Source organism: Armigeres subalbatus, chromosome 3 (assembly GCF_024139115.2).
Source record: "Armigeres subalbatus isolate Guangzhou_Male chromosome 3, GZ_Asu_2, whole genome shotgun sequence".
Classification (NCBI taxonomy): domain Eukaryota; kingdom Metazoa; phylum Arthropoda; class Insecta; order Diptera; family Culicidae; genus Armigeres; species Armigeres subalbatus.
Window position 1 is genome coordinate 315,830,136 of NC_085141.1, and position 14,160 is coordinate 315,844,295.

General features: G+C 42.7%; 1 protein-coding gene across 2 annotated transcripts in view; it reads right to left on the reverse strand.

Moving 5' to 3' along the window:
- LOC134225367 (zinc transporter ZIP10) overlaps positions 1–13,180 on the reverse strand; it is a 46,155-nt gene extending 32,975 nt beyond the window's left edge. Inside the window, exons 1-2 of one of the 2 annotated variants that reach the window (XM_062705380.1) lie at positions 12,682–13,180; positions 12,068–12,570 (exon numbers count right to left, since the gene is read on the reverse strand). In XM_062705380.1, coding sequence (XP_062561364.1) covers positions 12,068–12,238 — 171 coding nt within the window. In that variant the 5' untranslated portion in view covers positions 12,239–12,570; positions 12,682–13,180. Of the gene's footprint in view, positions 1–12,067 lie in introns of both variants that reach the window. The other variant, XM_062705379.1, reaches the window with a different exon arrangement.
- Between the last annotated feature and the right edge of the window lie 980 nt (positions 13,181–14,160).

The window sequence follows — 14,160 nt, forward strand, 5'->3', positions numbered from 1 at the left end:
ACACCTTCCCCCAAACACGATAATCTAAATTCTATCGTCACCTTTGGTCTAGCCGTACACAACCTACTTGATCATATGGTGATCTCCGATCATCAAGTTCACCTAACGAATCCATGCTGCTCCAGGAGTTAGTTGGGAAGCTACCGACTAGTCTTAAAATGCAGTGGGCTACTACAAGAGTGCAACAGTAGATGCTAAATTGCCAACCAGGCAACTGTTCATACACCGAAAAAACACTTTCGTGTACCACAAACACGAAGGACAACATCAATTCCAGTGTGAAAAGCTGTTCGTACGTGCAAAACTCAAACCATCAAATATCGAACTGTTCAAAGTTCAAGAAATTAGATCTTGACATGCACTGGAAAGCCATCCGGCAAAAACACCTATGCCGTACCTGCCTGATACCTCATCGAAAGTGGCCGTGCCGCTCAAATAAAGAATGTGGTAAGGAAGGCTGTCATGTACGTCACCATCAACTTGCGTCCTGATCGTATCACGCTAGAAACTGCGATGTACAGCAAACGTATAGGGCACCAAAATCACTACTTCAACAAGTCGTACGCTCCTTCCGTTACCTCCCAGTAACTATGTATACATATTTGGAAACGGAAAGAAGGTGAACATGTTTGCCTTCCTGGACGAAGGCTCAAGTTCAACACTTCTGGGGTGGCAATTGGGAGTAGAAGGACCGCTATCATCATTGATGCTCTCGTGGACTGGTAACATAACAAGGGAAGACAAAAATTCGAAATGTGTGGAAGCAACCATCTGTGGCAGTCAACTGCGGCAAAAATAAGTTATAGGAAACGTGCAGACAGTCAGCGAGCTTCAACTTCCCAGACAATCTTTTCACTACGATGAATGGATCAAACGATTCTCTTATCTGAAGGGGCTTCATCTAGAAGATTATTCGGAAGTTACACAACAGATGATTATCGGACTGGACCATGTACGACTACTAATAACGGTGACATTACGTGAAGGAGGAGGGACCGGTCCAGTAGCAGTTAAAACCAGGTTGGCCTGGTGCATGTATGGAAAGCAGATCAGTAGAGACGTCAGTAAGCAGCAGCAGAATTTCCATCGGAATACCGTGTAAACAAACCAGTCACTTAGTTAATGAAGCGTTTTTCGAAGTGGATGAGGGTGCAGTTACGAGGAAGCCGCAAGCTGAAGACGACAAGCGTGTGCTAGAGATACTTGAAGAAACTAGGTACCATACGAAAAGGAAACCGCTTCAAAACGGGTTTATTGTGGCAAACCGATCTACCATTGTTCCCTGATAGCCTGCCGATGGCGACCAAGAGATTGCTCTCACTAGAGGAATGCTTGGAACGGAATCCCGATTTGTGTGAAAAGGTGAAGAGGCAGATAAAAACGTACGAGATGAAGTAAAACGCGAGCAAGATATTGGAAGAAGATGAAAAGCAAGTGAATCCTCAACGTGTGTGGTATCTACCCTTAGGTGTAGTGTAAGTGTTGGTTATGTTATGTGATGAGTGTTGCCGAGAAATTCGTGGAATTTTAGTGTTATGCGTGAATTGTTTGTGAATGACGGGTGTTGGATTTCTCAAAAGTGGACTGTATAGGTGGTTCTTGGATGGTGGATTGTGGAAGCAAATCTGTGGATAGAAATTGTTGCTCGCGTCCCGCAGTGACGGAGCCGGGTGGGAGCAGGAGTGCTAGGTGACTCCTTCCTGGATGGCCCGCAGTCTGTGAAGTCCCTGTGACTTCACCTCGATGGTGGTGGACTGGACCAGTTTCGCTCGACTGGCAGCACCTCAATAACACTCAAAACACTAAACACTTTACGGAAGGGAAGTGCTCATCCTAGAGCACCACGGTGCTATGTGGGTGGACTTCAGGACTTCGAAACGAAACACCGGATAAATTCACTTTACACAGGTTTTATTGGCATTTTCTCTTTCACTAATTACACTTCATTAGACCGATGCCGGGTCTAATAATACTTAAACTCACTTTGCTTTCGCCAGGCTAAACTTCAACACTTATAATTATACTTCACTTGCCTTTCGCCAGGCTTCATAATAATACTTCACTTGCCTTTCGCCAGGCTTCAGTTCTTAATTATACTTCACTTGCCTTTCACCAGGCTTCATTTCATAACAATACTGACTCTACTGCGCGACGAGCGCGCATACTTATATCCCATTGACGCGCATTCCAGAAACATCACGCAGCACGTGGAGTATTCCAGGCGTACCGCGTACGTTATCGATGATAACAATGATGATTGATGATGACGATTGCCCTTGCGCGCCACTGCACGGTGACACATCTCTCGCTTTCAGTGGTACTCACCGCGGCGTCGCGTCGATGATATGCTGACACTCACTCTCTCGCGTCGTCGGCGACGGGTGCTGCATCGCTAGATAGATAGACGTCGTGTCGGTGCTGCTATTGCTGTTTATGTTCCCATCGTCGTTCTGAGCGTCGAGTGCATCTATCGATAGTTTGGAGGCGCGTGCTGTTAGTGGTTAAGAATTTCATCTTTCAGTCCGCCATGCGGACTGAACAACGGGTAAAACTCGTCTTTATGTGTAGGTTTTCCGGTTCTATACCAATCGCCCGAAAACCATTCGCCCGAAACCCATTCGCCCGAATGCCAAACGCCCGAAAGAGCCAAACGCCCGAATGCCATTGGGTCGAATAGGTCATTCGCCCGAATGGGCCAAACGCCCGAATGAGCCAAACGCCCGAAAGCCCTTGAAATGAAAAAAAATCTGTTTGATATTTTATAGTATATATTATCATATTTAAAGAATCATTACAACATAAGTCTTAGGTGATGGGAAACTTGGGAACTAATTAACGCAAGCGCGATCCCCGTCAAAAAGCTCAACAACTCACCTGGCTTGTATGACGCAACGAGCCCTTCTATTGCTTTACAACACTGTAGAAGGGAGGATTACCCTGTTCTAGCAGCGAACCCCATTTGTTATGCCATCCTTCAATGTGGTTGGAGGTCCGTGGAATACTTTGCGTCATTCTTCCATGAACTGACCATAGATAGGCGGAAATAGAAGACCTCGACTGTTTTTTTGCTTTTTGTTTGGCGACCATTAACGTAAAACTCACTCACATAGTTTAAAAAATTACAGAGAGGCTCTGGGATCGTTTTTTGCAATTCTTGAAATGCAGTTGGAATCTCTTGACTCGGCAAAAATGCCAAAGCAACAACTTTCTTATACGCAAGTTGGATAGTGAAATCTTTGGAATAAATCGACTTCAGCTTAAGGTGTGTTAGTTTTCTGAAGAAACTTTGGTTTCTTCTTTCTCTAAAAATCTTTTAACAGCATTTATTTCTGCTATTTCGAAATCCAATAGAATATGCTCCGGCTCAAGTACGCATTGGTATTTCTCGACAATTTCTTCCAGCGCACTGAAAGCTGATTCGTAGGTTCTTTTATTCTTCTTCGGTAGCAACATATAAACCAAAGGAACAAAGCGTCTATGATTTTCTTCACCTACACTTCCATGTATCATGAAAATTTGAGAAAAGTGTTGTGGAGCCGTGATAAAAGTTCCGTCCATAATCCAAATTTCCGATTTCGACAGCACTTTTATGTGTCGTGCCGAAACAAACAAGAGGATCTTACCATCTGCAAGAAGAGCTCTCCATCCAGATTTACTTTATAGCGTTCGTCGATATGATCGAAATCATTACATTCCAGTGGCTCTGGTGGCATATCACGACGTCGCCGACGATGTATTATGTGGCGTTGGGCAGATTTGCTGATCATCGATTGAACCTTTAAAAAGAATAATCAATTTACATAAGCTAATAGCTTTCAATCAATATTTCCCTTCTTAATTTCACATGCTGTTCTTTCTGATAGTTTTAAACTAAGAATAAAATTAGTTCATACTGGCTTATTCGGGCGTTTGGCCCATTCGGGCGAATGGCACATTCGGGCGAATGGCACATTCGGGCGAATGGCTTTCGGGTGAATGGCATTCGGGCGAATGGGTTTCGGGCGAATGGTTTTCGGGCGATTGGTATAGAACCAGGTTTTCCATGAACAGTAGCGACTGCAGTAGAGCAGGGCGTGATTAGCCTCCACCACCCTAGAAGACCGCACCCAACCATTCACCATATTCATCCAACCTAACACCAGAGGGCTAGAAGCACCATCGTCGAGCAGCCATGAAGGGGTGGCGTAACTGGGTTGATGCAATGATGCGAGGTGACTGACCTGAAAAAGGAGGTCATGACTCACGACCCTTCTTCTTCTTATTGGCATTACATCCCCACACTGGGACAGAGCCGCCTCGCAGCTTAGTGTTCATTAAGCACTTCCACAGTTATTAACTGCGAGGTTTCTAAGCCAAGTTACCATTTTTGCATTCGTATATCATGAGGCTAACACGATGATACTTTTATGCCCTGGGAAGTCGCATTGTGAAGAAGTGAAGTGGTGGGGTGCTGCCAGGAAGAGGCGTTCAAGGAAGACAGGTTAGCTAGGCTTAAGAAAGTGAAAAAGTGGAGAGAATAAAGTGTCGCATTGTGAAGCTCTGTGGTTTTCCCTACATTTCGATTGCGAGAGTTCCTTGCCCGCGAGTAGCTTGAGGTGAGCGTGCTGACCCTGAGGCTATTGATTGAGGGAGTCGCAGCATAGCTCAGGCCATACATACCCAATTATTACAGTAGTCAGTAATGAGAAGAAGGTGGGGAAATTGCGCTCGATCTGAGAAGCAGCTACAAGAGTTGGTGACGTTTGTTTTAATGTATTTCCTACTGAAGGGTCCGGATTTATTGATCGCACTGCCGGAGGTCCTTCTCCAATTCCGGGAGAAATCGATTGCAGAGAGATATCCGAAATGTTTCATCAGATCAGGATACGAGAGCAAGACAAGCAATCGCAGCGTTTTCTATGGCGAAATAATCCGAACGAACCCATACAGAAGAACGTAATGGGTGTGTCGACCTTTGGCGCTACATGCTCTCGCTGCTCGGCGCAGTTAATTAAAAATAAAAATGCCAGTGAGTATTCAGAGATTTACCCACGTGCTGCCAAAGCGATAACAGACAACCATTATGTCGATGACTTTCTCGACTGCACTGATACAGAAAAAGAAGCAAAAAGAACAACATGAAAGCTTTTTATTGCAGTACTCAAATTAATTCATGAAAAAAATGTTACTTAGGTCCTTTTGAAAAGTTAAGCGCATGCTGCCTACGCATGCGTGGGGTATCTACGACTACCAGTGGGGGAAAGAAGGACGATGCGCGTTAGTTGCCGCGACTAGAACTGCAAGCAGCTTTGTTCGGAGCACGCCTATCTCAACACGTTTCATCAGCTCTAACATTGCCTGTCGAAAAGTATTATAATTGGACTGACTCTACAATTGTTCTCGCCTGGCTTCGTTTGGACAGCAGAAGATATTATCAGAACGTAGCATTTCGGATAGGAGAAATACTTTCAACTACAGGAATTGACGACTGGTTTATTACTAATGTCTATTATACCCATAGTCTACCCTTTGTCATACTTAATGACAAATATTTGTCAAGTTCATTCAGACATTCATCAACCTGATCAGATGGCGTCATGGATATAAGGCAGACTTGACAAGTAATTGTCCGTCATGACAAAGAGATAGCTTCAGGACTTAAAGTTGACTCTCAACTCACTAATGCCAAAACGAAAAAAAAAATCCACAAAAATTTAACCCTACAGATTCCCTCGCCCAAATCAGAAATCGAAAGCAACACCTTAGTAGGTAATGCCGTGCATTTACCAATTGGGTTACCGATTTGTATTATTCGTTATTATTTTTAGGTTTTGGAAAATGAAAACATGAGCCGTTTTTAGAACAACATTAGAAAATATCGTGAGAGGATTTCTGTACAAGGTTAGCACAGAAGTTTTGAAAAGTATTCGGGTAATAACAGTGGTGGTGGTGTAAATAAGACAAATAAGGCAAATAAGACAAATAAAACAAATAAGACCAATAAGACGAATAAGACAAATGAGACAAATAAGACAAAGAAGATAAATAATACAAGGAAGACAAATAAAGAATGTTCCTCCAGAAATTCCTTCAGAAGTTCCTACAGGAATTCCTTCGGAAGCTCCTACAGGAATTCCTTCGGAAGTTCCTACAAGAATTCCTTCGGAAGTTCCTACAGGAATTCCTTCGGAAGTTCCTACAAGAATTCCTTCGGAAGTTCCTACAGGAATTCCTTCGGCAGTTCCTCCAGGAATTCCTTCGGAAGTTCCTCCAGGAATTCCTTCGGAAGTTCCTCCAGGAATTCCTTCGGAAGTTCCTCCAGGAATTCCTTCGGAAGTTCCTCCAGGAATTCCTTCGGAAGTTCCTCCACGAATTCCTTCGGAAGTTCCTCCAGGAATTCCTTCGGAAGTTCCTCCAGGAATTCCTTCGGAAGTTCCTCCAGGAATTCCTTCGGAAGTTCCTCCAGGAATTCCTTCGGAAGTTCCTCCAGGAATTCCTTCGGAAGTTCCTCCAGGAATTCCTTCGGAAGTTCCTCCAGGAATTCCTTCGGAAGTTCCTCCAGGAATTCCTTCGGAAGTTCCTCCAGGAATTCCTTCGGAAGTTCCTCCAGGAATTCCTTCGGAAGTTCCTCCAGGAATTCCTTCGGAAGTTCCTCCAGGAATTCCTTCGGAAGTTCCTCCAGGAATTCCTTCGGAAGTTCCTCCAGGAATTCCTTCGGAAGTTCCTCCAGGAATTCCTTCGGAAGTTCCTCCAGGAATTCCTTCGGAAGTTCCTCCAGGAATTCCTTCGGAAGTTCCTCCAGGAATTCCTTCGGAAGTTCCTCCAGGAATTCCTTCGGAAGTTCCTCCAGGAATTCCTTCGGAAGTTCCTCCAGGAATTCCTTCGGAAGTTCCTCCAGGAATTCCTCCGGAAGTTTCTCCAGGAATTCCTCCGGAAGTTCCTCCAGGAATTCCTCCGGAAGTTCCTCCAGGAATTCCTCCGGAAGTTCCTCCAGGAATTCCTCCGGAAGTTCCTCCAGGAATTCCTACGGAAGTTCCTCCAGCAATTCCTCCGGAAGTTCCTCCAGCTATTCCTCCGGAAGTTCCTTAAGGAATTTCTCCGGAAGTTCCTCCAGGAATTCCTCCGGAAGTTCCTCCAGGAATTCCTCCGGAAGTTCCTCCAGAAATTTCTCTGGAAGTTCCTCCAGAAATTTCTCCGGAAGTTCCTCCAGGATTTTTTCCGAAAGTTCCTCCAGGAATTCCTCCGGAAGTTCCTCCAGGAATTCCTCCGGAAGTTCCTCCAGGAATTCCTCCGGAAGTTCCTCCAGGAATTCCTCCGGAAGTTCCTCCAGGAATTCCTCCGGAAGTTCCTCCAGGAATTCCTCCGGAAGTTCCTCCAGGAATTCCTACGGAAGTTCCTCCAGCAATTCCTCCGGAAGTTCCTCCAGCTATTCCTCCGGAAGTTCCTTAAGGAATTTCTCCGGAAGTTCCTCCAGGAATTCCTCCGGAAGTTCCTCCAGGAATTTCTCCGGAAGTTCCTCCAGGAATTTCTCTGGAAGTTCCTCCAGAAATTTCTCCGGAAGTTCCTCCAGGAATTTTTCCGAAAGTTCCTCCAGGGATTCCTCCGAAAGTTCCTCCAGGAATTACTCCGGAACTTCCTCCAGGAAATGCTCCGGAAGTTCCTCGGAAGTTCCTCGAGGAAATGCTCCGGAAGTCCCTAGGGGAATTCTTCAAGAAGTTTCTTCAAAAGTTCCTCCGGAATTAGGAGTTCCTGGAGGGACTTCCAGAGGATTTCCCGGAGAAACTTCCGGAGGAATTCCTGGATGAACTACCGGAGGAATTCCTGGAGGAACATCCGAAGGGATTTTTGGAGGAACTTCTTATCTTATGTACCATTAATTATTTATCTCGTCCAATTCCTACATTTGATTTCTATTTATTTATTTGGTATTACATCAAAATGATCGTTGAAAAATTTCAAAACTTTTGTTAGTTGGGTTTTGCAAAATTCGGCACTGAGAAGCGAAAATTTTAGTTGTACAATAGTTTAGTATTTAGAGCTTAATTCAAATTCGGAAAATTGTAGGTCCAAAAAATTTCCTAGGAACATTCCTTGATAAATTACAAAGAGATTGTCAGTTGGGATAAGCGAAATTCGTTCCCAATTCCGAGTCATAGCTATTAATGTTTTGGTGTGAAAATCTACAAAAGCGTCTGAGATACAATTTCTAAGCTGTCTGCGGCATTGCATGATTTCGTATGGAATCGTTAACTTCGTTCACAGCAGAGCAACTTTATTGCGCGTTTATAGTTCAATAATTTATTTGGGACGCGAAGATCACATACTTGATGTTATTAGTGTTATACATCTGGATTCTTTTACGAATTGAGAAACCCATAATCATAGGCGTAACTAGAGGCTCATTCTTGGGGAGAAGGGGCATGGCCCCAGCCGCACTGTGGCGGGCCCCATACAAATGCCGGACAAAACCAAAATGTTGCTCTTTCGAGCAACGAATCTTTCACCAAAGAGTAATTTTGTGACGCTAAATTTATTTTGAGGTTAGAATTGCTATCCAACATGTACTATGCTACTCGAGTACTCATGAAAGCGCAAGCCTTACGGTCTGAAGCATTGCCAGCGTCCTCATTCTACCATTGAAGCAGTCAATTTCCAGCTTTGGAGCAGCTAGGAGCAAATCACCACTCTAACCACCCTAAAGTAGACCAAAATTAGGTTTCAATGCATGATACCAGATCGTTCCGCATCATTTCCGAAAAAAAACTCTAGTCAAATGTCCTTTTTGCATACAAATTTGTTCGGGAGATACTTTACAGCATTAGCTTCAACAAGCCACCAAAAATTAAATTTACAAGCTACAATCATCAATCAATTCATTTAATATTTATATGTGTGAAATTAAAAAAATACAAGTTTCGCGAAACAAACGAAATCTTTTTTTAGATTTTGTCCGGGTTTCTGCCATTTTGATCCGGTATGGTAGATTTTCTTAGATGGAAAATTCCTATGAAGTTGCAAAAAAAAATTCCATTCTATTTCGCTTATTTGTCTAGTTGATATTGTTTATATTACAAAATAAGCGGTTTTCAACAATGGTAGGAATGCATCAGTACGTATCTACCGCATATATACCAAAATCCATGTAAAAAACGATTCCGACGAAAATCTGGATTTCGCGGTCGCTTTTTCAAAGAATGGCGTTTAAAAAATTCGATAGAAATTTGCATGAAAAAGATTTAAAAAAATATGACAACATTCAAAATGTGAAAGCAGAAATATGTATATGGTAAATGAAAATTGACTTTATTGGCATTTAATTTAATTTTTTTCTGGTTCAGTTTTTCATGAACGAAAAATGTAAATTATGTTAATTGAAAAGAAAATAATTTCACAGACAACGAAAAATTAAAAATAAATTTACTATGTTCTGAAAACATATTCACATATGAGTTTTCAGAATATTGTAAATTAATGTCCATATCGAGTGGTTTAAGGTCTGAGGGAAGCTCTCTCGCGGTAGAGCGCGATTTTCAAACTAAAATGTCTATAACTCGGAATTGGGAACGAATTTCGCTTATCCCAACTGACAATCTCTTTGAAATTTATCAAGGAATGTTCCTAGGAAATTTTGTGGACCTACAATTTCCCGAATTTGAATTAAGCTCTAAATACTAAACTATTGTACAACTAAAATTTTCGCTTCTCAGTACCGAATTTTGCAAAACCCAACTAACAAAAGTTTTGAAATTTTTCAACGATCATTTTGATATAATACCAAATAAATAAATAGAAATCAAATGTAGGTATGGGACGAGATAAATAATTAATGGTAAATAAGACAAGAAGTTCCTCCAGGAATTCCTTCGGATGTTCCTCCAGGAATTCCTCCGGAAGTTCCTCCAGGAGTTCCTCCAGGAATTCCTCCGGAAGTTTCTCCGGGAAATCCTCTGGAAGTCCCTCCAGGAACTCCTAATTCCGGAGGAACTTTTGAAGGAACTTCTTGAAGAATTCCCCTAGGGACTTCCGGAGCATTTCCTCGAGGAACTTCCGAGGAACTTCCGGAGCATTTCCTGGAGGAAGTTCCGGAGGAATTCCTGGAGGAACTTTCGGAGGAATCCCTGGAGGAACTTTCGGAAAAATTCCTGAAGGAACTTCCGGAGAAATTTCTGGAGGAACTTCCAGAGAAATTCCTGGAGGAACTTCCGGAGAAATTCCTGGAGGAACTTCCGGAGGAATTCCTGGAGGAACTTCCGGAGAAATTCCTTAAGGAACTTCCGGAGGAATAGCTGGAGAAACTTCCGGAGGAATTGCTGGAGGAACTTCCGGAGGAATTCCTGGAGGAACTTCCGGAGGAATTCCTGGAGGAACTTCCGGAGGAATTCCTGGAGGAACTTCCGGAGGAATTCCTGGAGGAACTTCCGGAGGAATTCGTGGAGGAACTTCCGGAGGAATTCTTGGAGGAACTTCCGGAGGAATTCGTGGAGGAACTTCCGGAGGAATTCCTGGAGGAACATCCGAAGGAATTCCTGGAGGAACTTCCACGAATTCCTCCGGAAGTTCCTCCACGAATTCCTCCGGAAGTTCCTCCAGGAATTCCTCCGGAAGTTCCTCCAGGAATTCGAAGCGAAATAGAATGGAATTTTTTTTTGCAACTTCATAGGAATTTTACATCTAAGAAATTTAACAATCTGGATCAAAATGGCAGAAACCCGGACAAAATCTAAAAAAAAAATTTGTTTTTTTTGCGAAACTTGTATTTTTTTAATTTCACACATATACATATTAAATGAATTGATTCCAAAATTTGATGATTGTAGCTTGTAAATTTAATTTTTGGTGGCTTGTTGAAGCTAATGCTGTAAAGTATCTCCCGAACAAATTTGTATGGAAAAAGGAAATTTGACTAAAGTTTTTTTTGGAAACGATTCGGAACGATCTGGTATCATGCATTGAAACCTATTTTTGGTCTACTTTAGGGTGGTTAGAGTGGTGATTTGCTCCTAGCTGCTCCAAAGCTGGAAATTGACTGCTTCAATGGTAGAATGAGGACGCTGGCAATGCTTCAGACCGTAAGGCTTGCGCTTTCAGGAGTACTCGAGTAGCATAGTATATGTAAAATAACAATTCTAACCTCAAAATGAATTTAGCGTCCCAAAATTACTCTTTGGTGAGAGATTCGAGCAACATATTAGGTTTTGTCCGACATTTGTATGGGGGCCCGCCACTGTGCGGCTGGGGCCATGCCCCTTCTCCCCTAGACTGGGCCTCTAGTTACGCCTATGATTATGGGTTTCTCAATTCGTAAAAGAATCCAGATGTATAACACTAATAACATCAAGTATGTGATCTTTGCGTCCCAAATAAATTATTGAACTATAAACGCGCAATAAAGTTGCTCTGCTGTGAACGAAGTTAACGATTCCATACGAAATCATGCAATGCCGCAGACAGCTCAGAAATTGTATCTCAGACGCTTTTGTAGATTTTCACACCAAAACATTAATAGCTGCTTCAACTGCTTCAAGGTTATCTGAAAATTTTGGCCACGTGCACCTTAGTCACCTCGTTTATTTGCAATAATCAAAACATCATAATATCGTGATGTGATGATAGACGAAACATAAATACGAAAACAACAAAATAGGGCCATTCAACGGTATACAAAACATTGGCCGATATGAGATTCCGAATCCAGTAAGTTGTTTCCGTGTCATAATGCAACTAGTTTCGCTGATCTACAAACAAATTACCAGCATTGTACACTCGCGATCGTAAATATTTTCTTACCAAGTAAACTAATGCTTTGCGGCGAGTTCAATGCGCCTTTTCCCTAATATGGCCCACAAACATGTTTCACTACCGACTTAAGTGGCTGATCGCTTACAAGCATGGAGCGGGTTGGATGAAATCGAAAGTGACCTGATTGATACTACAGGTGGCTGTAGAGCATCTCTGAAATATGTGAATAGCACGATCACAAGGTTTGAAGTATGGTTGTTTGACCAGTTCGTTTTGCAGGTGTAGTATTTACTTATTTGCTCGTAGATATGATCATATTGCTAGGTATGTTGACATGTTGTTTACTTACCTCGAAGGAAATAACTCCTTTACTGCCATACTTGTTGAAGAGGTATTTTAAAAATTTATTTTCACCTCCGGAACCACCAACAGTTGATGGTGGTTGATGATCATCATTTCCGGTTACAGTAACCTCCAGGAAAGCCAGCATCAGCAAAACCACCAAACTGAATCGCGTCATTTTAGCGGAGTGAGAATTGCTCTACTTGTGATTGTGCTGCTAACAGTTGCACTGAGTGGAACTTTCAAGGTAAATGTTTTGAAATGCCCTTTACGCTGAGGAAGTTTGTTTTGCTGCTGTCCTACCATTAGTGGCACGTTGTTTAAAAGTCATATTTCTTCCTCATGAAGTCGGAGCAAACGTCGTTGACAACTTTATCTGTTTGCATTATTTGTTAACACTTGTCTACCGGTGAAGGATTGAACGAGTGTCGTAAGCTGCGATGATACACTTTTCTGTACTACAACTTTAAATCCACATTTGAGTTTCTTACGAACAACACCTGCAATTCTCTTGAATTCGTTTAAACAATTAATTAACAGTTTATGACAATATTCATCGCAACGCAAAAATCAACATACACTACTGACACCGAAAACCATAAAAAACATAAATAGAACTACCTTTCAAAGTAATAAATGCAAAATCGGCATAAATATAACCACGCGTGTCTGCCTCGGCGACCGGATGAAACTCTAAGTTTGAAGATCGCGCCCGCACTGATTTGAACGCATGGACAGGTGTTCGTCCCCACTGAATCACGCGAGAACGGCTGTCTCCAATAAATTGACTGGTTGGACCACTTGGAAAGTGAGAGAAAGAGTTGCCACCGACCGCTCCACCGATTCGATCGCGACTGACTGCAGCCGTGGACAAGTGTGGCGTTGATATCCAAAGCCATCAGCTGCCAGCCAGCAGCGTGGTCGTATATTGTACAAACAAGTCAGTTTCCCATTGTTATTGTTACCGAGCGTGCACCAACCAACCGACGAGCACCGGAATAGGAGGACGGCCAGGCAGATGACACTGACTGGCTGTATTGTGGACAGCAAACAGCCCGGCTGGAGATAATGCGATGACAATTCAAATGATTATGATCGTAATCTGGACAGCAGGGAACGCAGCATCGCAGGTACCACCCGTATCGCACACATCATTCACTCTGAGCTGCACACTATGGGGCGCATCATAGATCATCATTCATCAATCGTTTCGTGGATGCAAATCTGCTGGCTACTGAGAGGTTTCGATGCTCATAGAGAGAAGTGCAACTTTTTGAACTATTTTACTCCGATCCGAAATTCGAGAGGGAGAGGATAAGATTGAAGTGTTCTTATCTCGCAGATAAGACATGCCATAGGACACATCTCTATATAACCAACAGATAGTTGGTTTGAGAGGATACATAAATTGTGGATAATCATAATCAGGATGCTGAAATAGTTTCCTCATTGACTGAGTTAGATTCTATAATTTGAACCATAGCTCGTTACTTGAATAAGTCGATCGGTGAGAATGAGTTAATGTCTGTGCAACGTTAATGAACTTTAGATGCTTGATTATATAGAAGAATAGGTCCTATGATGTCCCCCGAGGCAAAACGCCTTTTGGGCATTCCTCCATATTGATCATGAGATGGCCTAATTAAACTAGACCTAAAATGATGAAGGTTGGGCAAAGAAGGAAGGTAGAAAAACCCGTAATTTCCCACATTCGGATGAGACATCCAACATTTTGGCGAGGCAAAATGCTGAAATGGGACTAATCTACTAAATACTAGGCACCTCTACGCACTGTCCGTCAATTTAGTAGAACTTGTGAAACACAACATATCGGGGACAATATTTCCCAAAGTTACTTCTATGCGAAGATTATTTATAGATTTAACTGAAAATCATCGTTTAAAATGATCACTCACTCACTCATGTGTCCTGAGCACCCCCAGCGGTATCTGCTCGTTTTAGCCTTGACTTGGTTCCAGGTCAGATTCCGTCGACTTCCTTCATCTCCTTGTTGAGGCTACGTTGCTTACGCTGAGTGTGCGATCAAACGTGTTTCGTACCGGACGCGCAATTTTCGTGAGATTTGTGTGATTAGTTCTG